The sequence below is a fragment of the Passer domesticus genome, chromosome 2 (assembly GCF_036417665.1).
Source record: "Passer domesticus isolate bPasDom1 chromosome 2, bPasDom1.hap1, whole genome shotgun sequence".
Taxonomy (NCBI): domain Eukaryota; kingdom Metazoa; phylum Chordata; class Aves; order Passeriformes; family Passeridae; genus Passer; species Passer domesticus.
The window spans coordinates 74,628,739-74,656,238 of NC_087475.1; the positions used below are offsets into that span (position 1 = coordinate 74,628,739).

General features: G+C 38.5%; 1 protein-coding gene across 4 annotated transcripts; it reads left to right on the plus strand.

The window, feature by feature from the left end:
- On the plus strand, positions 1-27,071 carry POGLUT3 (protein O-glucosyltransferase 3). Of its 4 annotated transcripts, XM_064409361.1 has the most exons (10): positions 1-291; positions 5,004-5,201; positions 5,575-5,861; positions 6,626-6,842; positions 8,186-8,382; positions 9,349-9,543; positions 10,582-10,686; positions 11,537-23,936; positions 26,234-26,355; positions 26,842-27,071. In XM_064409361.1, exons 1-8 carry the CDS (start codon positions 51-53, stop codon positions 11,660-11,662), a joined length of 1,566 nt encoding a protein of 521 aa, XP_064265431.1. In that variant the 5' UTR covers positions 1-50; the 3' UTR covers positions 11,663-23,936; positions 26,234-26,355; positions 26,842-27,071. The 4 variants fall into 4 exon arrangements, with proteins under 4 accessions (XP_064265431.1, XP_064265434.1, XP_064265432.1 ...); XM_064409364.1 differs by lacking the exons at positions 26,234-26,355; positions 26,842-27,071 and adding an exon at positions 4,494-4,588 and having other exon boundaries at positions 160-291; positions 11,537-14,387; XM_064409362.1 differs by lacking the exons at positions 26,234-26,355; positions 26,842-27,071 and adding an exon at positions 4,491-4,588 and having other exon boundaries at positions 163-291; positions 11,537-14,387.
- The last annotated feature ends 429 nt before the right edge of the window (positions 27,072-27,500 follow it).

Here is a 27,500-nt window from a genome sequence, read left to right on the forward strand (position 1 = left end):
CGAGGAGGCCCCGGAGCCCTCCGAGCGGCTGCGGTGGGCGCTGAGGGGCCATGGGGGGCCGCGGGGCGATGGGGGGCCGAGGGCTGCTGCCGCTGCCGGTGCTGCTGCTGCTGGGCGCCGCGGGGCTGCTGCTGCGGCCGGCGGAGTCTGCGGAGCCCGCGGAGCCCGTCAGCGCCGAGCGGAGCCTGGCGTGGGGCCCCGGGCTGGAAGCGGGGCTCACCGTGCCCGTGCGGTACTTCTACATCCAGGCGGTCAGCGCGGCCGGACGCAACTTCTCCCGCTCCCCGCCAGGTACCGTTCGTGTGCTCCGGCGCGGGCAGCGGCGCGGAATGGAAGTCCTGCCCCGGGCTGCGGTTTCGCCGCAGAACCTGGCTGGAGGTGCCCAGCCCTTCCCCTCTTCCCCTCCTCCTTGCTTCCTTCCTTCCTTTCCCCGTTCTGTGCGGTGGCTGTGCCATCGCTGCTCCCGGGCTGCCCCCGCGCCCGGTCCCGCAGCGCCCGGGACGCGCAGGATGGCGAGAGAAGCACATGGTCAGAGCCTCCTTTCTTCTGGTGCTGCCCAGTGCCTCCTCTGCTCTAAACAGTATGGAATTTGCAGCAAAGAACCGTAAGCCCAGAAAGAACCAGTGTTCCGGGAACTAGTGGACGTAAAATCCCAGTACACTGCTGGGAAGCGGTAACGTAATTATTTTTAATGCCGCACACACACCAGTTGCTTAAAATTTCTGTCTCAGTCAGCAGAGCCCTCTGGGCTCTGTTATCCTGCTGCTGTTCCGTTAAGGAGTAATTTTCATTTGTTGTTTGCTAAGCACAAACCATCCTGTAACACTTCTCCTAAGGGTGGGAGTTGGGTTTATTCTTGCAGGCCAGTGGTATGATGCCAGTCAGCTGTTTGCTGCTGCAAAGTTAACTCCACACGCTCTGTGTTAATAGTTTAAATTCGGAATAAAAATTACTTTTGTGTCAGAGATTCCATAATGAAGATAACTCTGAAATAGCCCCAGAAGAAATCTTGTGTTGCTAATTTACATAGGGTAGAAGCTACTTAATTTGCTGTGTAGATGGTACTGAGGGGGCATACCAGGTATGCATGGCCTCTTCATGTCTTGATAGTTAGAAAGCTGCTGCTTGCAGAATTAAGGAGTAGCCATATGTTATACAGGGTATGTCTTCAGTCTGACAGGAGCGTGGATACTTCAGATATTTCATGTCTGGGCTTTCTGCATCTGCAGCTTGGTGCGGGATGTCAGTGCAGTTTGGTAATTGCAGTCCAGAATGTGACTGCATGCTCACTGCCAGTGGGATGGGGGCTGACGGCAGCTGCACAGGGGGAGCCCTGGGTTCAAACAACAGGTTACTAAAGGTGGAAAGATGTGAAGTTCAATTGGATTCTCATGCTAGTGTAAGTCCTCCAAGATAAACTGGGAGGACATGGGTACTGAGAACCTAGTTTTGATTGCAGTGTGTTTGTGTGTGTTCGTATTTATGTTAATAAATTCAGTGTCTCAGGAAAGTTTCCAAGTCCCAGTGCCATCTGGCATGGAGTGATCTCCATTCATCCATGACCTGCTGTGGCCTCCAGTCAAAGACAGAGCATGCGTGCTACCAGCAGGGAAGAGCTGCTGCCTTGGCCTGTGCTATCTGCTGTCCCATGCCAGGAATTGTTTAGGAGGGCGCCAAGGATCCTTAAAAAAATTAGTGGTAGAGTTCATCATGTTCCAGTGCATGAGCACTGTTTAAAGTATTCATAGAGACCCTGGCTATAAACTTCCATTCTGTAATGATTTAAAATGTTCAAATCTGTAAAATGTCATTGAGAACTGCAATTAACAATATTCATTCAGGCACCACTCCAACATAAACTAAAAACAACTCAAAATATACCTGTTGAGATAGCAAAAAATTGATATTATCACCCCCATTGCAAAACAGAAACACTGTGATCAGAGCAGCAGAGCTACAGTTAAGGCATCACATTTGTGAAATGTGTCCAAATCTATTAAATTGGTTTTTGTGTGCATTAGAATTTCAGTCAAGTGAGTCAGGACTTACTGGGATCCATTATAAAACTTGTATAGCATAATTAGTAGATTTAAAATCCAGAATTGTTTTCTGAATATCTAGTCTGTTCACCAGAATTGGTGTGCTCCATTACACATTACACTGGAATTGCAACCCAGAGGCTGTAACTGTTTGACCTGCTTTTGTAGGAAGATGTCGAATGATGCAGAATTCATTCTTTCCCTGGAAAATTATTTCAAAGATTAGGAAAATCCCTGCTGAAAATACAGAATTTTCTTTTAGTGTAAACTGCATATTTTTTTTTCCTTTGGCTACTTGGATAAGTCTTATCCGTCTTTTCTGCTAGGTTTTATCCTAGGTTTAACAACTGCCAACCATGTCTTTATATACTATTGACTGTGATAAAATCAGCTGTTAACTGTTGTTCAGATTATACTGTGCTAAATATTTTTTCAAGGCCTCCCAGTTATCCTTGCAGATTTCACCAAATGCTTTCAGAGAGCAGGGCATGCTTCTTCCAGCTCTCATTCCAGTGCTGCAAACAGAGTTGTACATTTCAGTTCACTTTCATACCTGGGCACTGCAGGGCCTCCCTTTGGATCTTTGGTTACCATGATCCCTGGGCTTTTCTGATGGTCACACACAAGACCTGTATGTGTTTGTTATTGGACATATGTTGTTGCATCCAGCTCTCTGAAAGTATAGGCTAATAATTCATGTGTCCCTTTAGTGAGTCCGTCAATTTTGTGATTTCCATCTGTGAAAGTAACCAGCAAACAATTCTGGTAAAACAGTTGAATCAAAAAAATCTTCTTTTCAGATCTTTTAATTTCTCTTCCACATACATGTCAGAAATAGGGATTTTTTTGTTCTTCTCTAGCAATTAGCCTAAATTCATTATTTTGTTACTTTTTCTTTCTTTCCCTCCATTTTGTCACTTGTTCCTCTATGTGTGGTGTACCTCTTTTGCAAGCTGCACAGAAGAAAAAAAATGCGTAAAGCAGGTGTCATTATCTGGATTTCTTAAAGTATCCCATTTTGACTGTGTCTATATTTTAGTGTCTTTCAGTACTGGGAAATTATTTTGTACTTAAAAAGTTGTTCCAGACTTGTTTTCAGGGTAGCAGAGAAGTACTAGCGGTGCTGATTCAACAAGGATGCATTTTTCTTTTGTAATTCCATTGGATTGAGAGAAACAAAAAAACATGAGTGAAAGTACCATGGTAACTTCCTCCAAATAAAAAACAAAAGTCAGCAAAAAGCTGTCATGATTAAGTATACAGTAGAGGCCTTGGCCCTATTACACAATGAATGTTGTAAATTACAAAAAATAAGTCTGTTTTCTCCAATGAATTGTTTGTACTTAGATGAGATACTCAGTCTCATTTTTCTTCCCCTTCACTTTCAGTGGAGTTAGCTTTTTCCCAGAGAGCTTTGTTATCAGTCACTTCCCTTATCAAATGATTCCTATGCCTAAAGTGCCACCAACTAAGCCCAGCATGTTCTTTGGGTAGATCAAGGGCTCCTCATGTCTAGAGCAGGACGTACATAACCAGCAGGATAAAAAACCCACTTAATTACTTCCTGTAGGTGAGGACAAGGATATAAAATTCAATAATATTTGACTTCTGATTTCACAATATTCACTCATTTTTATGACAGCTGAAAACTTACTTTTCTTCAGTGAGAAATCACTATACTAGTAAAAATGCTTTTTAATAAAATGGGTACAAGGAGACAAAGATGTGATACCAACAGGAAACAGTTTTCTTTGTGAACCTCATGACATACTCTGGATGTGAATACTTCATCCAAATAATACTAGGGGATAGTCATGGGGAGAGGGTACTTGGTTGAAGTCAGCTACTTTGAAGCAGGTTTTAAATGATGGTTGTGACTTGCAGTGACCTTTAGAGGCAGAGATGTTCATTCCTTTGGGAGAGTCATTTAATCTGAATATTCTTGCACGGCATTTGACTTGAATCCAATTTCAGGACCCAGTGATCTAAGGAAGACTTGATTAATCATTAAAAGACTGGTACTTACCATATCTGTGCATTTATCTGTGGATGCAAAATACAGAATTAACTTTGACATCTCAGCCATTTAGTGCTGTTGGGACATATTCAGATTTTAGTAACATCTTGATTTTATCTGGATTTTTTCAGTTTCATTTATTTTTGTATACTACGTAGTGGTAGCATTCATTGTATTTGTTTGGTTGACAATGCTTAGACTGTCACAATGAATAATTTGTCCCCCTCCTTTTTTTTAATTAATAAAGTTGACAATGACCACTTGTGATAGAACTAAAGACTCTTAACAGATTTATCTTTATGCATACTCATATTGTCCATAAATTATTCCATATCTTAGTGCATTAATGATGAAATGCTGGTGATCTTTAAGCACAGGTCAGACAGATGTCCAGGGAACATCTCTACTATCATTCTCTTATCCCTGCTTTTCAGTAGCTGAGACTTTAAATGTGCAAGACAGTCAGCAGCAGCCCAAAGCTGAACAATTTGTATGTGACTCCTGCATGCTGCAACTGCCTTTCCACAAGCTGGCAAGTATTCTTTTCTCCTGTTACTTTAACTTGGTTTCCTGTCTTTCTTACTCTAGAGAAAATTATTGTTCCTCAGAGCACTAACTTGAAAACTTAGAATAAAACCTAATCTTAGCTTCAAAATACTGTTAGCCTTTCCTTCTGTCTTATAATAAAATATTTAACTTTTTTTCTACACCTGCAGGTTTTCCATTTAGAGGTGTGCAGTGACTAAGAATATTTGGTAGCATGATATTTAATCACTGGAAACTAGTTTTACCAATTTGGTATGATAAAACAATTGAAGTGAATTGTTGTGAAAAATAAATTAAATTCTGTGGTCTTAATTCAGTGGTGTTTGCTCCTTATCTGTATGTACTAGATGCAATACTAATAGCTTAAGTGATTTTGTCTGGTTTTATTTTCCTCTTGCCAGGAAAAACACAGTTTAAAGTGGTAATTAAAGCACTTTCTCCAAAAGAAGTCACCAGAATTTACACGCCTCGGCCTTTGGATAGAAATGATGGTACATTCCTTATGCGGTATCGGATGTATGCAAGTGTCACAAAAGGCTTAAAAATTGAGATACTTTATGGTGATCAGCATGTGGCTCAATCACCTTATATTTTGAAAGGTAAGGGTATTTCTTGATATAATGTAATGTATCAAAGTTCTGAATTAGGATATATTTGAAACTGCAGTACCTGAGCTGTGGTAGCTGTGGATGGCTCAAGTTCTGAATCTCCATGTGCGTGGCAGGTTCACAGAAATGGAGCTTCATTTAGCAGAATAATTTCACCCTGATAATACAAAGTCTTGCATTTCTGAAAAGAGAAGAATGTTGCTGTTTTCTCAGTTGCACTGCAGAATTCCAGAAATTGTAGGAAGGATGTTTTCTCAGGAAAACTGTAGAAAACATGGTATAAAAATGCCAAGCCACTGTAATGTATAAATTATGTGTACTGTAGAATCATGAATACAGACACTGGGTGCTTTGTTTTCCACAGAACCAGTTTATCATGAATACTGTGACTGTCCTGTAGAAGACCCTGAGGTCTGGCAGAACATGATGTCCTGTCCATCCCAAGAGCCTCAGATTACAAAAGACTTCATTTCATTTCCCACCATTGACCTGCAGCGAATGTTTAAGGAAATCCCAGCAAAGTTCAGCCAAACAAGAGGTGCTATTGTCCATTACACTATCCTGGATAATCACATCTACCGGCGCTCCTTAGGGAAGTACACAGACTTCAAGATGTTCTCCGATGAAATGCTCCTGTCACTGGCCAGGAAGGTATCGGTTTGGATCATGTCAGACTATTGAGGCAATATCACAGAACCACAGACTGGTTGGGGTGGGAAGGGACCTCTGGAGAACATCTAGTCCAATTCCCCTGCCAAAGCAAGTTCCCCCAGAACTGGTTGCACAGGATCATCTCCGGGGTGGGTTTTGAATATCCACAGCCTGTCCGGGCAGTCTGTTTCATGGCCCCATCATCCTCACAGTAAGGAAGTTTTCCGTAATATTCAGATGGCACTTCCTGTGTTTAGGTATACGCCTGTTTCCCCTTGTCCTGTTGCTGAGCACCATTGGAAAGATTCTGGCCTAATCCTCTTGACAGCTGCTCTTAAGATATTTGTAAGCATTGACAAGATCCCCTCTCAGTCGTCTCTTGTCCAGGTTCAACATATTTAAATATGGCAGTACTGCAGTTGTTGTTGTATCTTCACAGGTATAATTCCTGGAGTAAGATTTGACATTCCATCAAGACAACACTGGGTGTTAGGAGTAATGCATGGGGGTCCTGGCAGTAATAAAAATGCTTGGAAAGCTCCAAGGGCTAAGGCCCAACTGGGAGCTGTTTCGTGGCCTCTGGGTGTTCCTTTCAAACTTGCTTGCAGGGCAGAAGCTTGGAATTCATGCTTTAAGCACAGCTAAATCTGTGAACTATCCAGTAGGTGTACTGAGTCTGCGTGACATGGCAGAACTGAGGAATAGATGTAAGAGTGACAGACAGCTTCTCTGTGTTACTATCCTTTCATTGGGTACACATCTAGGTTCGTCTTCCTGATGTGGAGTTTTATCTCAATGTTGGAGACTGGCCAGTTGAGCATCGGAAAGCTAATGACACCCCTGGGCCTGTACCTGTCATCTCCTGGTGTGGCTCTGTGGATTCCAGAGATATCATCCTGCCGACGTATGATGTAACCCACTCGACTCTGGAAACCCTGCGTGGAGTCACCAATGATCTCCTTTCCATTCAAGGAAATACAGGTGAATTAGAGACTGCATTTAAAAAGAATTTGTGATTTCCGTAGAAGAAGCAAGTTGCATTCAAATAACGTGTTGAAGTCTTCAGTTAAAAGTGCCCTGGGAAGTCTCTGAATACAAGCAGCTTAGTCTTTACAGATTGCAAACACTTTTCAACACTGCCACTAAGCAGGTGTATCGTTTAGAACCAAAATTTAAGAAGTCCAGTTTGCAATAAATGTGAATTTTACATTAAAGGTATCCAGAAGATGCCTACTGTGACCTGGCAAAAGAATTACTAAATGTAATTAAAAGTCCTTTCTTCTCAGTAAAGGGCTCAAATATGTTTCTTCTAATCAAACTAACCAGTTTCCTGACTGTGTTGTGGCCCAGTGTTCTGTTTACAAAAAAAAAATTTGAATCCTAAAAGAAGTAAGCTGATACTATGCTGCAGCCTTTTCAAATTAGAAAAAATTGCCTATATGAAAAAAATACTTCAGAGTGAGACCTCTTGAATTGCTTTTCTGGCTTTGGAAGAGGAGTCAGCTTTACAGGTGTCTTCCTCTTCCTTAGGAAATTAAAGAATACTCAGGGATCAAACAAATGGCATAAGCAATACCTAAGGAGTAAAACTAGAGTGGAAAGTTATTTATCTTTATTTAATTAGTTCTCAGTTCCTCTTTTCTTTATTAGTTTTTAAATTAAATATTTCAATTAAATGATCAGTTAGAGGCATTATGTGTTTACTGATTTAGTAGAGCTGCTTTTCCAGTTAGGAGACAGTAAGAGACTACTCCATTTAGTAGGTCCTTTAGGGAAATTTTTAACAGAAAGAAGAAAGGTGAGGAAGGGCATGGTCAATGCAGTAAGCAGAGATTAAGTCTTTCAGACTGTTGCTAAGTGTTTAGAGGACACAACATAGCCATTTATTTTCTTTTTAAGGCATCGTTAAGTGGTTCTTCAAGGACCTACTAAATTGCTAGGTAACAGAGATGGATTTTATTAAAGAAATTAGGTTATTGTGGCATGCTTTATGGATAGAGAATTGCTTTAATTATTAGTATTTTCCTTATGTATTTTATTATAATCCCTTAGGTAGCTTTGAAGATAGTTGAAGTTATTGAAATACAAAATTGTTAAGTGGAAAAGCAATTCTCCAATTTTCCTTGTATGAGTTTCTCATCCCAAAATTCAAACCAGAATTGGGAGTTTAACCCTGTGATTAATAAGTGGTTATGGGAAATCATGCCTGTCCTACCATGTCTCCAAGTGTAATGCCACTGTCAAACCAAGTTCCTTATTTGCCTTGAACAGATCCTGAACATTTCACTGCTGTTTGCTTTTGCCTTATCACTCACTGCTCATAGGCCCCTTCTGGGAAAACAAAACTGAGCGGGCTTTATTCAGAGGTCGAGACAGCCGAGAAGAACGTCTCCATCTTGTCAAGTTATCCAAGGAAAATCCAGAACTACTAGATGCTGGAATAACTGGATATTTCTTCTTCAGAGAAAAAGAAAAAGAGCTGGGGAAGGCTCAGCTGATGGGCTTCTTTGACTTCTTTAAGGTAGCAATCAAATTATAGTTTTGGATTAATTTAGTTGTCAAGTTCTTACCAACTCAAAAGACAAAGCTTGCTTTTATTAATTCTTTTCAGTAAACAAAACAATTATGCTGCTGTAAGAGCACAGGTCCATGCGGAGTAAATAAACCATCTGTAATCAATGTCCTGGTGTGACACACTTGTAGAGAAAGCGAAGAAAGACCTTTAGAGAGACACCTTGGCTTATTTTTGTGTTTTAATAGGCTGAGAAATTGGATTTCTCACCGTCAGGGTTTCTTTGATTTGGGGTAAATATGAAAACAATGGACACAACTTATATCCATTGCAAGTACACTATGGATGTCAGAGTCTTTGTAGTAACAAATTAGAAAAACAGATGAGTGTTTTTATTGTACTTTAACATACAGATTCTACTGCAGGAAAGATATAAAAAATAAAGAGGACAGAGTCCTGTATAAAGCCATTATAATATATAGCAATTGAAATTCAGTTCTGAAGTTCAGTATTTCAGAAATGCTGTAGCAGCCAAGAACATCTGCCAAAGCAGTACATTCATGGTTATTTCTAGTATAATGTTTCAGCTTATTTTATATAATAATATGTTTCAGGTTATTATGTATAATAATGTTAAGTCAGAATAAATTTACTCTGTTTGAATTGAAGTATAGATTAGTTTTATTTCCTTCCCTGCTGTAGCCCTTTCTCTGTCCCATGACACTTCAATAGAACACCCATCAGGCGTCTTATGTGACACAAAGGTTCTTAACTGTCAACCCTGTGTTGGAAACAAATCCTTTTTCCATTATGTTATCCAGAAGACCATGAAACTACATGTGCTTAACGCTGAAAGGAGTTTGAAAATGAATAGACATGATTACTTCTTGCCTGTTAAAATAGTAATTTATACAGTCATTGTTCCCATTCTGATACAAAACATTTCACCTCTTTTCCTCTCTCTTCACGCTGTAGTACAAATACCAAGTGAATGTAGATGGCACTGTAGCAGCTTACAGGTTTCCATACCTCCTGCTGGGGGACAGCCTGGTGTTGAAGCAAGATTCCCAGTACTATGAACACTTTTATATTGGATTAAAACCTTGGAAACATTATGTTCCAGTTAAGAGAAACTTAGAGGACTTGCTAGAGAAAATAAAATGGGCTAAGGTAAGTTCATTATTGATTCAAGTTCAAAGTGATGAACAAACAAGTAAACAATTTATCTTAATATCTCTTCTTTTGTATTTACACACACATATATAGATAGATATATTGCATGAACTCTATTGAGATCCTGGAATAAAGGAAGTACATTTTGTTGTTGGTATAAAATGGGAAGGCTTTCTTTGAAATAACCATCTCTATTTAGCCAGTACTTAAGTGTTCATTTTAAGTATGGGCAGAAGAGTTCATGAGTCAGAGCCTTAGCATACTGACTAAAGTAATTGTGAAAGAAACAACCAGATTCTTAGATACTACTTAATTAATGCTATAGCTTTTTTTAGGCCCTGACTTCAGCAGAATTTACTGCATGTTCTGTTTGAATGTACAAAAAATTGCTGCTTTCTTTTAACATGCTCAGACTGAGAGGCTGAGATCCTGCAAGCAAACAGATACAATTCTGTGATTGAAAACACCATTTGTGCTTTAAGTCAAAGTGCTGTTAAGGTTAAAAAAGCACAGGAGGATTTTATCTTCTGAGAGTACTGTAATTCTACCTAAGGAATCAGAGGAGGATACCAAAAGCTTTGAAACATAGACTTAAAAAGCTTGAGAATAAGTACATGAATTCATGCAGTTATTTTTAAAAAGAAGACATTGAATTCCATTGTATTGGACAGGACAAGAGCTGTGGTTTTGTCCTCCATAAAACTAAGTAGGTCTGGGAGGTATTAGAACTGATTTTGAAGAGGCTTGTGGCTTGGACAAAATGGTAGGACAGTAATCAACTGAGTTTTCAAAATTGTACCAAAGTTACTCATGAAAGTTGTTATTGATAGCCCTAAGGTAGCAGTAGTGGCAATAAAAGCAATCCAGCATTTTTAAACAAATCTGCAATTTTAATCATGCCTTTGCAATCTACCAGTAATTGCAGTTAATTTTGCAGATTTGAATAGTGCATTTAATAAAACTTCTAATGCTAGTCAGGCTTTGGGTAACTTACTGATTGCTCTGTTACTCATTTGTTTCATCTGAATTTGCCAGCAAAATGATGAGGAAGCAAGAAAAATTGCTAAAGAAGGACAACTAATGGCAAGAAAATTACTTCAGCCTCACAGGTTTTACTGCTACTATTATAAAGTGCTCCAGGTGAGTATAATGGATCACTTTATTACTTTCCCCCCCAGCTGCTAGTGTTGCTACAAATTTCATATTCAGTCCTTACTTAAATCAATAGCACACATGGTATATATTATTCATAGGAGAGCAATGTGAAAGCTTTGCTAAGCCCTGCTTCTTCATTAAAGAAGCTACCTATGTAGTAGTTATTTAACAGAATCAGGATTTTTTTTTTGCCCCCATCCTCAGTCAGCCCTGTTTTCATTGTCACTTGGTATTTGGTTTCCAATAGATCTCTGTAAGAGATAATCTGTATGTCCAGTTTTCTTCCTTTTTCCCTTCACACTTCTCACACTTACATTATGAGCTACTCCACTACAAAACAATGAATATATGGAAAAGAAGTTCCAGAAGTGTGACTAGTAGAGTGTAAGGGATGAAGCAGACCCAGTAGTCGTTTCTTCCTTAGAAAATGCAAATCCCTAGTGAATGAAATTTCTCTTCTCTGAAAGTATCTTTTTCCTGTACTGCTGTGCAGTTGGATATCAGCTTCACCAGCCACAGGTTAGCACAAAGTTTGGAACACTTCAGTGCACAAAAATGACATTTTTATGCTATCTGCATGAAGTGATTAGGCACAAATGATGACAATATTCAAGTTACCATAAGAATAGGCAGAAACATGAAAGGAGGTTTTCAGAGGCAGTGTAGCCCATTAGTAGACGTGTTACAAAGACACCTTGTGCAGAGGTTGTGAACAATGACATATCCATATACCTGGATAAAGGTAGGCTTCTAATGGAAGGGAGGAGGAAAATTCTGCTTCATGAATTATATGTTGATGCTTACAGCATTCTTAAATGTTGTTTACATATTTCAGAAATATGCCGAACGCCAAGCCAGCAAACCTGAAATACGGGATGGAATGGAACTTGTACCTCAGCCTGATGACAGGGACTCAGTGTGCAGTTGCCACAGGAAAAAGCCTTTAAGGGAAGATCTATAACTGTACTGGAAGGAGAAAATTACCCACTTAAAATGCAAGAATAGGAATTAAGCTGTGAAATCTAAGCCTCTTATGCAGTAGCAGGCATTCTTAGTTATGTATTCTTCTTGTATTTTCATACCCTTTTTCCTGCTCATTCTGATCTACAATGTTGGTTCTCACAGTTTTGGCTCCATGACCACCACCAGACAGACACTGAGCCTGCAGTGAGGAGTGTCTGGGGGATTTGTTTGATGTACTGCATCATCAGGAAGCAGAGCACAGAGCTGCTCATGTTCCAGATGGCACCTGTTTACTGAAGTTTTGTGAGGAACTAGTCACCACAAAAGATCTTGCCATGAGTCAGTGCAAGTTTTTCTAAAGGAGCATTTGTGATACGTTGAAACAGTGTTATGATTTCTTCATGAAGTTTACCTCAATGTTAGATTTTTTCTTGTATACAAAAAATTTTTTGAAGTAGACAAAGAAAATGAATATTTGAGATTTACAGGTATCAGATCTGGTCATGCTTTCAGATTATTTTGTGGTTTATGACGGGTGACAGACAACATGATGTAACACCAATTTTAGAGGGAAATGGAGAGCAGAGGGAGAGATTAGAGAAATAAGTTTATAATCATCATGGCTGTGAATCACCAGAATTAAATGCTACTTTAAAACAGACTCTGTAGGTATCACAACCACAGTGCTTTGGGTGCCAAGTCACCACTGTGAAGACCTGTTCCCTGCATATGACTGTCTGTAAATGTAGGCACAGATCCACAGAAGGACTTAGGAATTTCAGGCCATGGAAACTCTGGTGTCTTAGTTCAACAATACCTTTCCACAGTATTCTGGACTGCGTGAAATCTGAAATTTGTTACAGAGTTTTAGACCACCTTGGTTTAATTCTTGTGTAATAGTCTAGGAGTTAGGATCCATGTAAAACAATTGGGAAGCTGGTTGTCCTCCTTTTAATTCAAAGCCATTTTTTCCAGAGAGTGCCTTAGCTCCAGACTGGACAAGAGGTTTTCAGGTCTTCTGCTGAAGTTCATGTACAGCCATGAAGCTAGCAATGCAAAATGCACAAGGGCAGAAGGATCTGGTCATACCTTTGTGATAAAGTCTGCCTTTGGATGGGGTAGAAGAAGAATCCTAGTCCTGGATGCAACTCCAAATACCTCTGTTGATTTTTACCCAAGTTTGTCCACTTCAAAATGCATAAATAGTCCTGGAAGGAGACACCAATACCAAGACCAGTGCCCACACGCACCCATTTCTGTGTTTTCATCTTGGCTAATGCAGCCGGCTTGAGCAGGTCCTGACTCACTACAGTAAAGTAAAAGCTTTCATGGATACCAAATTCTCCCTACACTAAAAAGAATGGAGTTGTCTTCAAGACAGTGGACTTGTCTGATTGATTTGGTTCACAAAATTTAGTGCTCTACACATCATGCAGGCTTCATTCTTGGTTCTGCACTGGAAATTACATAAAATTTCTGCATTAGAACAGGAAGAAGGCAGTATGCTAAGTATGGAAAGAACTTTGGCTTTCTAAAGAGGTTAATGCAACTGTCCATCAGTCATTTATTACATTATGCCAGTTAAGAAAAAAAACATGTATCATGTTGCTCTTAACCCATAATCCTCTTTGTTCTGATTCTAACACTCACATTTATAGTGGTTGCGTTTTTATTTAGCATGAAAACCAGTCCTAGAACTTCAGGCTATAAATAGATATGTGTTCAACTCATCTGACGTAAAATTTTCTACATCGAAGTTCAGGAACAGGTTTCCACTGCTGAAGCTGACACTTTAGACTGAGCGTGTGCTCTCCTTTTGTTCCATGTGTATGGTCATTTTTACTGTATTACATGATCTTATTTTGGGAAACTACCCATTATGCCATGTGCTTTTTATATTTACTGGTGTTTGTGGAGGTGGTGCTCTCAGCAGAGGCAAGTAAGCATAAAAGATGGTTGAACAACAAAGTTTTCCGCATATTTCAAACCAAGAGTCCAAAAGTGATTCATTTGTATTTTTTAAAATGGAAGAGAATAGGGGAGTTGTGACACATACTTCATGGTTCTTTGGAAATACCTATGTAGGAAAACTTGCCTAGCTTGAAACAGAAGTATTTCAAACTGAAAGAAGAATCAGATAAAATTTAAATTATTAATATAAATACATGTGAATATTTTATCCCTCCTTTCTTTCCTCATAAAAAGGGAAAGATACTATTCTTAATTCTTCTCTGCCAAAAAAGTCCTTACTTTTGTAGTAAGCATCATTTCAAAGCAAAGACTAGTTTGTCAACAGAGTGCCTTACAGATGCTTTTATAGCTCACAGACAAGAAATATTCTGAAAAATATGACTGCACCCATCTTCTTGCTGTAATGTAAAAGTTAGTAGAGAGATGGTGGAACTTTTACTATAAAGTCCATAGTAATGTGAGAGAATCTGGTTCAGTTTATAACTATTGCTCTTCCAAAGGTAAAAGAAGGTAAGGCAAAGTCTCTCTTCTTTCCGTTGGTGCTACTGTATGCAATTTAAATTGTAAGGAAGAACAATCATAACAAGTGCTCCACCAGGCCAGAAAAGATATCAGATCTATTTTAAGTTTGCTGAGAGGATGATAGCCATCAGCCTGGTGTGTTACAGGAAATGCTAAATATTGAATAAAACCTGGTTTTGCATGTGAAGTGTAATACATACATTAAATAGAATTTTTAAATTGCTTACATAGACTGGACTTTGTTTTATTCTGTGGTAGTTCTTGAACAGCAACTGTTCAAAGGTATAAAAATCTCTTGTTGGTGGTAATTTTGGAAAACTGCTACCACTACAGTGCTAAATTTTGCTATAGTAATTTCAGTTTTTAAATAGAGAGTAAAACCTGTCCTGTTTTTGTCAGGACTGGACTGATTTACCAGTGATGACAGAGACAGGTTTATCTGTTTGAAATAGTATGGCCTAAAGCCCAGGGCCAATGTTTTCAATCACAGGAATCTGCAGAGAAGGGGTTTGATTTGCAGAAATGTTGGGAAGGCAGAGTCTTTATCTAAGGTTCTTTATTTTCAGATTTCTTCAACCTTAACAGTGAACCTTCATATAGTGAACACTGCTTTTATATCATATGTATGTCCTAATATATTTAGGCACCCACATTTGGAAATACCCAACCTCAATTTTGTCTTGAAATGAGAACTTGTAAATCCTAATCTGTTGAACATAAAGGAGATAGTTTCATATATATTTGAGACTGTATTTTTTTACATTTACCTCAAGATCACCAATGTACTGGTTTCGTGACAGAATTGTGCCAGGCCTGCCTTGTAGATTCATAATTTAAAAAAGCCTATAATCAAAGCTTGTCTGATGGAATGTTAGATTCAAGCATCCATGCTGGGAAGCATACGCCCGACATTTATTACATTACAAAGTAAATTATTTAGTTAGGGAGGAGAGCTGACAGGGAAAACATACATCACCTGTTGGAGCACGTCTGAGATGCCTGCAAAGAAACTATAATAAGGAAAAGAAACATTATATAAACTTATGATTTTATCAGCTCCTTTAGCACTGCAGTTTTGCAAAAATTTTGTCTGTAAGGGCGGTGATGAAGCGCAAGGTTTTATATTAACATTGTTCACAGGATTTAATGGCTAGAATTTTCTTGTCTGTGAGAAGTTTTATAGGATTTTAATGAGGCTATATGAGTACTAATGCTTGAGTTTTGGGTACAAGGCTTCTGTGTTGAGTTGTTAATAGGAAAATCTATACTGCAGACAGTTATGGCACTAATTCTGGGTTTTGCAGTGAGAATAAGGGAAAAAGGATTATTTGCCTATTTGTTTGAAGTAATTTTGAACATGTGTAGCACATCCCTTAATTCAGTCCCATCATGTGAGCAGAGATAAGCAGGAGTGTGGCCAGCAGGTCAAGACAGGTGTTTCTTCCCAGCTGCTTGGCAGTTGTGAAACTGCAGCTGGAGTCCCATTTTCAGTTTTGGACTCCCCTGTATAAGAAATACATTGACACCCGACATGGACCACCAGGGTGATAAAGGCACTTGGCACTTGGTGTGTGAGGACAAGCTGAGTGAGCAGGGTTAGGTCAGCCTTAGAAAGAGAAGACTTCTCAGAGGGACACAGCAGAAATCCTAACAGACACAAGCTGCATCATGAGAAATTCCAATTAGATAAGGGAAAAAGAATCCTAAACTGCTCTCCCCAAGGAGATGTGGTCTGTGTGACCTCCAGATGTTCATTATTCTATGAACTGCTTTTCAGTCACACAACAAGCATTTATCTAGTAACATAGCAGGAGGGTGAGCCCAGCTCTTGCGTGTCTCCAAGAGGCAATGTAGCCTTTCTGTGCTGACGCTTTTGATGCTATTTGTGCTTATGTCTCCCTTGATAAAACTGACAAAGTTTTGCACATATTTTTGTGTTGTAAGGCTATAAAGTTATATATTAATTTTAATTATACTTTCCTTTTATAATATTAATATGCATCATATAATAATTTACCTTACTAATATACATTATCACAATATATCCTAGTCATGCAGTACACAGAAGATTTGACAGAAGTGAGATACATTGATTTGGCATTACAGGCCTGGACTGAAAGTGCAAGACCTGCTCTTTCAACAAGCTGCATATATCCTTTACAGGTATGAGACAGTTGTAGAATATTGTGAATACAGTTATGAACCATCAAAGGAATTGATTTTAAGCAGCCAGTGAGAATATTAATGTATTCAATAAGTTATACATATGTCTAACATACTCTGTAGGCCACTGGTGAATGAGCATGGCATATTCCCATCTCACTCCCACCGCTAAAAAATCAGTCAGGATCCCTCTGTACCACAGTTTGCAGTATAGTGTGGAGAGACTCAAGTCAGCTCAGCAGAATGCCAGAAGGTTGTACCCATACAGGATATGTGAAACATGATAAAAACCCTGCTGCAAGCCCACAAAGTACATTATCCTGGATGGAACCTGTCTGAAAGACGATCAGTGCAAGTTGTACTTGTCAGACTCAACTTCCCCTGGAGCTTATGTGACTCAAAGAGGTCATTTACCATTAGCAGATGATTTTGCCTATTTTTGGGTCAACAGTAGCACGCTTTCAGTTATTCTCTGTCTCCCAAAATGCCCAGCTAAGCTGTTTCACCACTCCAGCTGCAGAGATCTGCCATCTCACAGCTGATACCCACGATAAACTAAAATGGTTGCTACCACATTATTATCCTGCCAGTCCAACACCTGATTTCATCTTGTGTGTTACTCTCACCAAATTTTTCACTGTTGCAATAGAAAGGTATTTGAATATCTTATTGATTTTTACATGGAAATCTGCTCTCAGAGTGAAAATAGGTTAGAATGAAAATTCGGTTTGCTTCCAGATGATGATTTTTTTTTTTTTGCTCAGGACTATCAGCTTTTACCTCAGAAGAAGGTAGTTTTGTCAACACAGTTCATTTCATTTGATGAATGAAAAAGAGAAACATTATTGTCCCAAACTAAGCAAAAACCACTCTGCAGGTAAAAGTTGTTCCTCTTTTTGAAAAATATGCCTGTTACAGATACATTGGTATGTTTTTTGTAATGAAGGCAAAGCATGAACTGAACTTTATAAGCAAAATAAGTCTGAAGGGATATTTCAGGAACAAACTATTCTGTGTTACTGTGCACCAATAGTGATTTCCAGGATTAGATAATTCAAAACAGTGAAAATTAAAGCATTGATTATACAGTAAGATTTTATTTGCCAAAACATAAGAAACAGAAGAATCAAGAAGACATTATACCTCTGACATAAGCACTCAAGCAAAATCCTATAGTGAAGAGATTCAGCTCACTCTACCAAATGTTCTGAAGTTTATTTAGGCTTTTTGGCAAGGTGAGTTATTTGGAAAATGTCAGGAATGTATGTGACTGATAGAAGCTGCATCTCTGCCAGTAAATTCTGCTTTCTTCTTCCTTAGGAACAAAGGAACTTTAAATGTGGACTGGCCCTCACTGACAAACTCCAGCATGCCTTTTCACACTACAACCATTCCATATTATTTAGACCTTGGTATTTCCTCTATTCCCTGAAAGATTTATTTGTGTCTGTAAGGTAACCAACAGTCAGACTGATCCCAAACTTCCTGTAACTGAACCTGAAATGTAGGTGTGAATTTTAAATACCTGATTTGTACTAAATTAACTTTTGACTCTTTAAAAACACCAAGCATTTAAAGATCACTTAGATTATGACTTTCTAACAATTGTAAATATTTAGCAATACTTAAATACAGGTAGTACATAGATAAGATGCAGAATAATTCTCAGTATTTCTTGTGAAATAGTTTCCAAATTCTCATTACTTGTGGGATGGCAAATTTCCCTGTGATAAAATGTTGTCTCAAATCAAAATATTCCCAAAGGTCCAGAAAAACTTTGACTTTTTCCTGAACATTCATAATACTGTATATGTAGTGAATTGTTCACTGGAACTGTTCATAGTGATTGCTTTACTCTTTTGCAAGATGTATACAGTATAAATATATATATAAAATATATTTCTCTCATTGCAGTTTCATCTCAGTCACATAAACACACACTATCAATTGGATCTTTTATTTCAAAATTGAGAGACATGGGAAAATTGGCTTTTCCCTGTAAAACTTGAACCGACCAACTCAGAACAAGCAGCATGTTCACTTAAGATGCCAATTTGAGCGAGGTCTCCTCTAGGTCTGCTCTACCATCATATCCCTATCCTGTGAATCTAATGAAATAAAATTTTCAGGAAGTCCTTCGTGAACAAACAGCTCTGAGTACCATCCACAAACTCAAGCCTTTTCTTGAATCTGGTGATGATTGATCTACCCTCATGTGCAGTAGATGTTTTCTCCAGTCCCAAGTCAGTATTACCCCAAAGCCAAACAATTCTTCTGCTCAGAAGTCACCACCTTCAACCTTCTCAAGCAGCCGTGGTCCACTGTCAAATGTGTCTGCTATATTTAATATCAAGTTACACCCTGCCTTGATGACATGCAGTAATGTGTAATTGTTGTCTAACTGGATCTGTTAAGTAGGTTACTGGGTGCAGTTGTCACCAGTTCCTTGATGGATTATCTTGTTAAGGAGGCCATTAAAAAAATCACTTTTGATGGGGAATACAAATTATGTTCACGTAGAAATGCCAGACTCTGGTCTCATTAGAGTAAACAGCACTGGGTTTTTGCTGAGTGCATTCAGATTTGTAACAATAGATAAGGTCTTGAAGGTTACCTGATCCAATGAAAAAATGAAGGGAAAAGCACCTACTGTTCGTAGACAAATGAAAAATTAGCTTGCTTATCTTTAGGGTTAAGACACAGGACATCTAAATCCAGCTAAGCAGTTTCCTGTTTCTAAAAACTTGATAGCTTAAGAATTTGTCCCCTCAATCAATGCCCTTGAACCACTCCATCATTTGTCAAGAGTAGCTGAAACCCTAAAGCAAATTAGAAATTATATGTGTAACTGGCAAAGCTATGGAGATGAAATTTATTTCCTTGTCAGTTAGATTTATTTCTCATCACCATCAAGTAAAATTTTAACAACCTCTGCCCAGATATGAAGAGCCCAATGAATGTGGATGATGAACTGTCATTTCCAGGGCAACAGAGGCAACATCAACACCCACTGAACTCAAATTGGCCTGTGAAAAATTGCATCGTATCAGATTGTAGTCTCCTACTTATTTCTGAGAACTAAATGGTCTGTTCCTGAAAAATTCTTACTTCTGTAGAAAATGAGAAAATATGTTATGATAGTGGTCACGTAAGTAACCCAATTTAATAAGAAAAAATCCAGACATTTTCTGGGGCTTCTCACTTAAAATGGTTTGGCTTTTACTGCAAAACTGTGTTAATTAACCATATTATTAATTTTGGACATGAAGTGGATCACCATACTACATTATCCCAAGTTAATAAATGGTTAAAATTTTCCATACTCACTAATTGCATGGGGAATAAGCATTTTCTTAATTAAATAAATATATTCTGATAGTGCTCTAAGACTTAGAAGAGGTTGCCTGAAAATAAGACAGAATGAAACCAAACTAAGGCTCCCTTTCACACAAAATATTGTATATTGAGTTGAATTGAAACCTATAAAGTTTCTTCTCTTCCCCTTCTTGAAAAAAAATCATCAATTCGTGAAAGATCAGTAGTTCACTAGTTGCTGAGACAGATTTTCCTTTGGGAAAGAAAGCAAGCAAAGCAAACAAATAATGAGTTACAAAACTAGTGTTTCACTTCCCAGGAACACTTGCTCCTGTCATGGAGCCAGCAGGTATTCCCTTGGCTGATATCTCAAGGTCTGAGAGCCGTGAGAGCTTTCCTGGCACTTCCCCAGGATCAAGCATTGACTCACAGCAGGAAAATCAGCCCCTGTATTTTCAGTGAAAGCAGTACTTATTACGGGGTCCTCTCTCTTTTTCCCTGGAATAATGCCATATATTTATAGTTACAGCTGCATTATTTGTATAATATTGCACCTACACTTGTATTCTCCCTATGTTGTCAGACTAAAACTTGTCTGGATTTAGCTTTGCATTTTAATTTAATGTTAAATTACATGTAATTGCTTTCTGTAATAAATTTTAATTTGGAGTACTGATGGGGATGAGGGCCTCTGGCAAGAGCTGTCTCTTACAACTGGCCAGAGTAGTTTCAAGAGCTGTCTTGTGAGTGTAGTTGGGCCTGCTTTCAAGCAGACTTTCTGTTACTTTCACAGCTTTTTGATCGCTGTTTCAAAGTCTTTGTCTTTGAAATCAAGTTGCAATATCATCAGCAAATCTAGGGTGTGTTTTCTCTTGTACTTTATGTCCTCTTCTTCAATCCAGGATTTTGAAATTCTTTGTTATATAAAAGGCAACAGGTTTTGTGGAACAGTATCTCCTGGATTAATCAGTACAGGCATTCTCCTCTTTTATTTACCTGATTTTATCCATCTGGCTGATCTAACAGCACTAACCATATATAAGAGGTTTATTTTAAAATTAAAAAAAAACTTTAGGGTTTGGTTTGTTTGAGGGTTTTTTTGCCTGTGATAAATTAAATAACACAGGATAATATGCTACATGATAAGAAGGATTAATAAATTAAAATGAAATAAAGTTTCTTCTTTCTCCGATACATTTAAAAATTCCCATTAGCTGGGGCTGGATCCACAGTGTGAATATGATAGTTATCTCTCAGGTCTTCACATTATTGACAAAGGAAGTCAAAGTGGTACACATGCTGCTACCATATCTAACAGGTCACAGGCTATCCAGAAATCAACAGATTTATTTGCTTATCTGGTAATCTCTGATTTAAGAAACAGAGATTGTGCTTACTTGCCAAACTGATGGACATTACATAAAAATACAAATGGACATACACATCCATTTTAAAATGGATCTATTGGGAGATTTAATTGCATGTCTACAACTGTCATTGAAATCAGTGACAAAATCTACTTTGTTGGCAGTAGGTACTGTTTTCTTGTATTATTCTTTAAGTAATTGGATATTCTGACAGGGAAGATACTCACCAATGCTCTCCTTCCTGAATATTCTTGATGCAACTTTAATTTAAACTCTAGAACTATTCAGTAAGAGAAATATCATACTAAACAAATATAAAATTTTTGAAAAAATGACCGAGATGATTGAGAGTCACTCCCTGGCAGCCACCAGACACCCTGGGCCTGGAGCAGACAGGGCTTGCTGTGGGAGCGCCAGCTCCCTGTGAGTCACCCCCTCATCCTGCCTTGATCCTCAAAGAAAAAAGTGGATTTCTCTGCTCATTCCCAGCTCCTGGGAAGCACATTTGTCAAGCCATGACACGAGTTTCAGCTCATGTTGCAGCTTACACCTGAGTGTCAGGCTGAGGGGAAAACGAGCACTGTGGAAAGATACATGGACTCAGAAATCTAAAATGGGGGTGGTTTTATTGCTCAGGGATGGCTTGCTGTGATCTGCTTGAAAGCTGCCACTGGGAAGGGACCCACAAGGATCATAGAGTGCAGCTCCTGGCCCTGCACACACACCCCACGAGTCACACCATGTGCCTGAGAGCCCAAAATCGTGTATCCAACCACAAGGATGATCACAGAAGTATTCCAAACTTTCACTGGTATCCTGTTCACCTCTCATCTCCTTTCTGCTCTCTCATGGTACCCAAGACTGTTTTCTGGACCAGCTCTTGTGAAAGGCCGTTCACAAACCTGCTGCTGTCTGCTTTGCCTTTTGTTATTCGCACTTTTTTACTTTTGTGCACATCTTTTGTTTTTAATTCAGGGTCATGTACTTACAGAGGTCACTTCCAGAAGTGAGGACCTGTCCTACATGCTTGCTTGTCCATTAGATGACTCTAATTCATCAATCATCATATTCGCTCTTATTACTTAAAAAGGAGGAGGAAAAGAATTCTTGAAGGGTCACAAGTAGTTACTTATAGCTAGAAAAGAATTAGCTTAGAAAAGGATGTGGATATGATGAGCTAACTTTATTAAAAAAGAAAGTTGTGTAGGACTAAAACATTATTTTTCAGAGTGTGTGTAAATTCTAAGCTGGAGAAAAAGAGCTGAGTTTTACCCAGTGGTTATTTTCAGGAAAAATAAATTTAGGGATCTCGATGCTCTATTTTAACCTGCTTTCTATGTAGTGAATTTGGGACTGTACTTTATACCGATACATATTTCTCTCTAAAAGCTTTTTCTAAAAACTTATTCTAATATAAACTATTTCTTCTATTTCTACTAAAAATGTGTTCAATTTCTCTTACCTGAATATGATTTATTAGACCATTTGAAGTTCTGAAATTATCTAAGGTTGGACCGGGAAAATCTGTTCACAGCTTTTTTCCCCAGTGGTAAGTTAGAAAGATCTTTTTTTGTGTATTTGCACTTCTCTGTAGGGTGCCCATATATTCCTTTCCAACAAAGAACCTGCAGGCATTAGAGGAACAGATCTTCCTCTCCTGGTGAGGAGCATTTACCCCCAGGAGATGAGGGCTGTACAAGTTAGGGAGCGCGATGCAAAGTGAGGTACATTCTCCTCTGAGTGGCCTGTTGGGTTCCACTACTGGCTGCCTCACTGCTTTATAGTTGTGGCATAGGCTTGTAAAATAAGGCTCATTACAGCAATTTAAATCAGACAGTTACTTTTGATTGCCCCCAGTCTTTTCTGGGTCCCACAGTTACGGATGCACTGTGAGGTTGAAAACAGCTGAAACCGTGATCCAAGGGAAAACAAAGCTGAACATCAAAGTGAAGACAAAACTAAAGGGAAGGAAGAACAGAAGAAACTAAGCACACAGAAGGCAGCTGTCTTTTAGAGTTAATTATGATGGACTAGAATTCATTTCTTACAAGCCACTTGAAAGCTGCTTGATAATTATGAAAATATTTATAGGCCAAGTTGACTTCCTTTGCTTATTCTTGGGAGACTGAAGATGCTGTATTCTTCAGGCAGCTTTGTCTGCCTGATAGAAACCTCACTATGCTTTGCAAGTTTTCTAGTTTCTCTACTGAAGGGCCTAAACCTGATCAAGAGCCTGTTTCTGCAAGTACTGCCAAGTAATTGAAGCAGAATATTCACAGTAAAATACTTTCTGACCTAATTTCTCTGTAGGATGCAAGCATTACAGATCATTATCTTTCCTTGCAGACAGAGTTGCTTGGTGTTGCATCAGACACTGTCATCAAATTCAGGCTAGGTACTGTGAGCATCACTTTACCATATGGGGAATTCTCTGTGGTATTCATCCTGGAGGCACAAAATTGCCACTGTGTGAAAGCAGTAAGAACATTTTCATTCACTAAATGTGTTCAGCAAAGCAAGTCAAAGTGGATAAAACTAGATTCCTAAATCCTCAGTCTCTGCAGTGCTATCCACTCTAAGCCAATGTTATTGACTTAGGGATTTGTAGCAGTTCTGCTTTTACTAAACCACAGCTTTTTTTTGCCCAGCTCAATCTTTTTCTGTTGATTTTAGCCACACCTGATTCTTATGGCAGACTCTTAGTGGCCAGATTTATTCCACCTGTCTTTAGTCCTCTGGCAGAGATACATCAGGAAGAGTTTTTCAAGGTTCTTCTGCAGTCAGCAGGAAGAAACTGGGATTTCTGCAGGACAATTAATATCTTGGCTGTTGTAAAATTGCTCTGGGGAAGAACCTTTCCAGCTCTGGCAGCTACAGAGGGAGCCTGTGGAGTGTAGGCTCCTGACTTGGTGCTACAGGGAGACTTGAAAAATGGTATGAAGTGCTTAAATACTCTTTTATGGGAAATATCTAAGTACATATGTCTGCTTTGGTTTAGGCATAAATTGCTTGTCCCTTGATTTTTGGTGTTTAAATAACATGAAAAATCATAGTCCCGTGTGAGTGTCTAATGCTTCTGGGTTATTTAGCTAAGCGTTATGGCTAAAATTGCTGGAAGGAAGCTAGTTTGTTGCCCAGATGTCTGGCATTTTTACTAAATTTCTGCTTTTCTTCTATAATGATTTTATTTCTGTCTCAAACCTCTTCCTCCTTATTTAACTTTGGGCTATGCACACAATATCATTAATTCCATTATACACAAGGAAAAGGAAGCATTAGGCCCATCTATACTTCTGAATTACTCTAAGGATTTAACTGGTTTTATTGTGTTTTATTGTTGGCATAGGGCTTTGTTAGCAAGATTGCAACACTACTGCGTGTGCACTTAATTATTTTAGAACTAAGTTTGTTTTGGTTTTGACTGTATTTTTTGGAGTGAAACAATTCATCAATGGCTGCAAATGCAGTCCTTTGCAGCACTTTCTTTGTACTCAACACTTCCAATATTTAGAAATAATGTCTTGTGAAAAAATAAAAGACCTGACAAAGGCCACACATCAATACATGGGTGTGGTATTGTGAATCTTTAATACAAACCAGCTGTTTTTCTTGAATCTGCAAGGATAAATCACTTTCAGGTCATAAAAAATTGAGCAACTCTACAACATGGAAGTGGTTTTTAAGTGGATGATAATGCATTTTCAGTAAATTCTAGTTACCTCATAGAGAGACTTGGAAGACCAATATCAAAATAATGAGCTATTCATAAATTGTATATGTTAAATGCATTGTGACAGCCAGCAATAAAAATAAATTACTTATTTTATATACAGAACATGTTGTAACAGCCTCCTCCTCCAGTTAAGAAACCCATTAAACTCCTTGGTGTATAGTCAATTGGATCACTCCTGTACTGAGATATTTCTAATAAAGAGTAACTGGAAAATGCAACAGAAATGTAAAAATATTTTTAATACAATCATATTAGTTTCTTAAAATGGTTTCATGGACATGCAAATTCTTGAAGAATTATTTAACTTTAAAAGCTTCAAGCATGCCTATAATTAAGAGATGAGTAGTTCCTTCATAGCAATAAGCTATAGAAAGTCCTCTCAGCTACAACTGTAATGCAGATGCTGTAATGAAAGCAGAAAACAATGAGTGAAGCAGGGGAGGGACAGCCTGAGAGCCACATTCAGTAAGGGCTTTTGAAATTTAAAAAAAAAAAAAGTGTGCAACCATTAGAACAAAGACTCCAAAAATAGTGTAGGAGTGAGAAGGAAAGTAGTTGAGAGGAGCAGTGAGAAACAGGGAGCCCACAAGCTGACTTCCATGTTTTACATAAAGTAAAACTGGTAATTTGGAACTGAATGATGACAGGACACTTTTGCTTTAAGTAATTGTTGCATATCCTGAGGAGAGGCAGAGGCTCAAAGGTTTGTGTTTATCTTTCTGTACCTGATGTCTGCCTTAACACAATACCTTGTGTATTGTCAGTGCTTTACGAGACCTTGGGTGTAAATGACAGGATTAAGGTGAACAGATAAGAGATAATTATAATGAGATGTGTGTCACATGGAGGTTTGCACTCACAGTGGTTTTCACAGACCTAAATAAATTGATTTAAAACTGGTTTTAATTACACTGGTAGGACAGCTGTGTGCTGATAGGGGATCAGTTTCTGTGTTTTGACATAGCCAAGGGGCTCTTAGTGTGTATGATCTACTTATGCATTATGCAACGCATAGGTGTGTTAACATAATCAACTGATTAAAGTAGTGAGGCAAGTCTAAAAACCAAAACAAAATCATGTAAAGACCCAGATTCTCCTTTCCTTTACACTGAGATGAATGAAATTGTTTGATATAATTTAGGACTCGCTGCTGTCTAGAAAAAAAAATCCACCAACAAACTTATTTTGTGAGGAATAATTTTGTATTTTAAATTATGGAACAATATGAAGTGGAAATTAAGTAAAAAAAGACTCAAACCCCAAAGCATTGATATCAGATATGTCTTATAATTACAGAAACTACTTTGTCAGATGTGCCATCTTAAGGAGATTTAATTTGCTTATATCTCCATTTCTGCAGCACAAATAGAACTGTCTCTAGCTTTGATTTTATTTGGTTGTTTTAAGGTAGTGTTATAAGGATTTGTAGCAGATATATGTATAGGGTAATTTTAAAGATGTAAATTACATATTTACTCACATTTCCACTCTTATTTAGACTTCCAGGTAATTAAGTCACAATATGAGCCATATCCACACTATAACTTCAGTGGAACAGAGGCTTTGACTCCCTTTCAAGAAAGAGAAACAGATTTCATATCAGGACCAGATGTAACACTAGTAAGTTCACTTTTTCTCTGAGAAAGGATTTGTGTCCATTAGAAAAAGGTCTAAGTAGTCATTTTTCTAGTATTTGTTTATATCTTCTCTACTCCATTGTGATGTGGAGTTATAATTTCAGCAGAAAAACTGACTAAATAAAGCACCGCCTGACTGAAAAAGAAAATGTCAGCTGCTTTTATAGTGGACTCTGCTGTTTATAAACACCAATATCAATGTCTTGCTCAAAATGCATTGCAATAATTTAGTTTTTCAGAATGCATTACATCAGAGCACAGCACAAGGCTTCTGCACAATAGATTGCTGAATTAATGCTCAAACTTTATACTAACAGCTGAAATAGTTGTTACAAACTGATCCTTTATTTTTTGCTCTTATTACCAGGATTTTTTAATCTTTAACCTGTTTCAGCAACATTTACTTAAATACATTTTGCCTGTAAAGCAATCCAGTCTAAACTGTGATTGTTCTCTCTCTCTGTCCCAGGCTGTTTGCTTTACTTCTGGCAGTTCACAACACAGAAGTTCCTCAGGAGAGGATGTTGTGAGGGGATGTTTTGTCACAACCAGTATTTCTTTTAGGGAAGATGAGGCCAAACCACAGGGCTTGTCTGCAGCATCAGCCCTAAGCCCTAAAGAACCATGGAATTCACCTTGGATTTTGCTTAACTAAAATCTTTGCCTTTTTTTGCTAAATTACAAAGGGGTGAGGGAGCACGAGGGCCATGGGTCAAGCAAGCTGGACCCCTGCTGGCCACACTGCTCAGTCATCACCTACTTTATGGGCTCAGCTTCAGGCAGCACCACTTGGCTTTTTCTCAGCTGTAGCTTGTCAGAGAGCTCGTTTCAGAAAGGATGCAAAAGGGACAGTGGGATAGCACTGCCTGGGCTTTGGCTCCACAGTGTTTATATACACTGCTCTGTGGGTGCAGACTCTGGGAGGAAAAGGAAATGCAAACCACTGTGAAGACAGAGTAAGAGCTACTTAGCAAGGTTGGTTAGACATTGCTTCCTTTTTTATGTCTGATTAGAGTAACTGACTTAACTTTTAGTTTTTGAGCAAGGTGATGTTATTTTCCAATTAAAGACTTACATAGTGTGAGCTATTTCTTGGCAATATCTCACAGGTATCTTGGCAAACTCTGT

Bases quoted from the DNA above. Each gene is read 5' to 3' on its own strand.
- POGLUT3 (XM_064409361.1), top strand. From the start codon at position 51: ATGGGGGGCCGCGGGGCGATGGGGGGCCGAGGGCTGCTGCCGCTGCCG. The intron at 292-5,003 runs GTACCGTTCGTG...TCCTCTTGCCAG, and splicing joins CTTCTCCCGCTCCCCGCCAG to GAAAAACACAGTTTAAAGTG. The intron at 8,383-9,348 runs GTAGCAATCAAA...TTCACGCTGTAG, and splicing joins GCTTCTTTGACTTCTTTAAG to TACAAATACCAAGTGAATGT.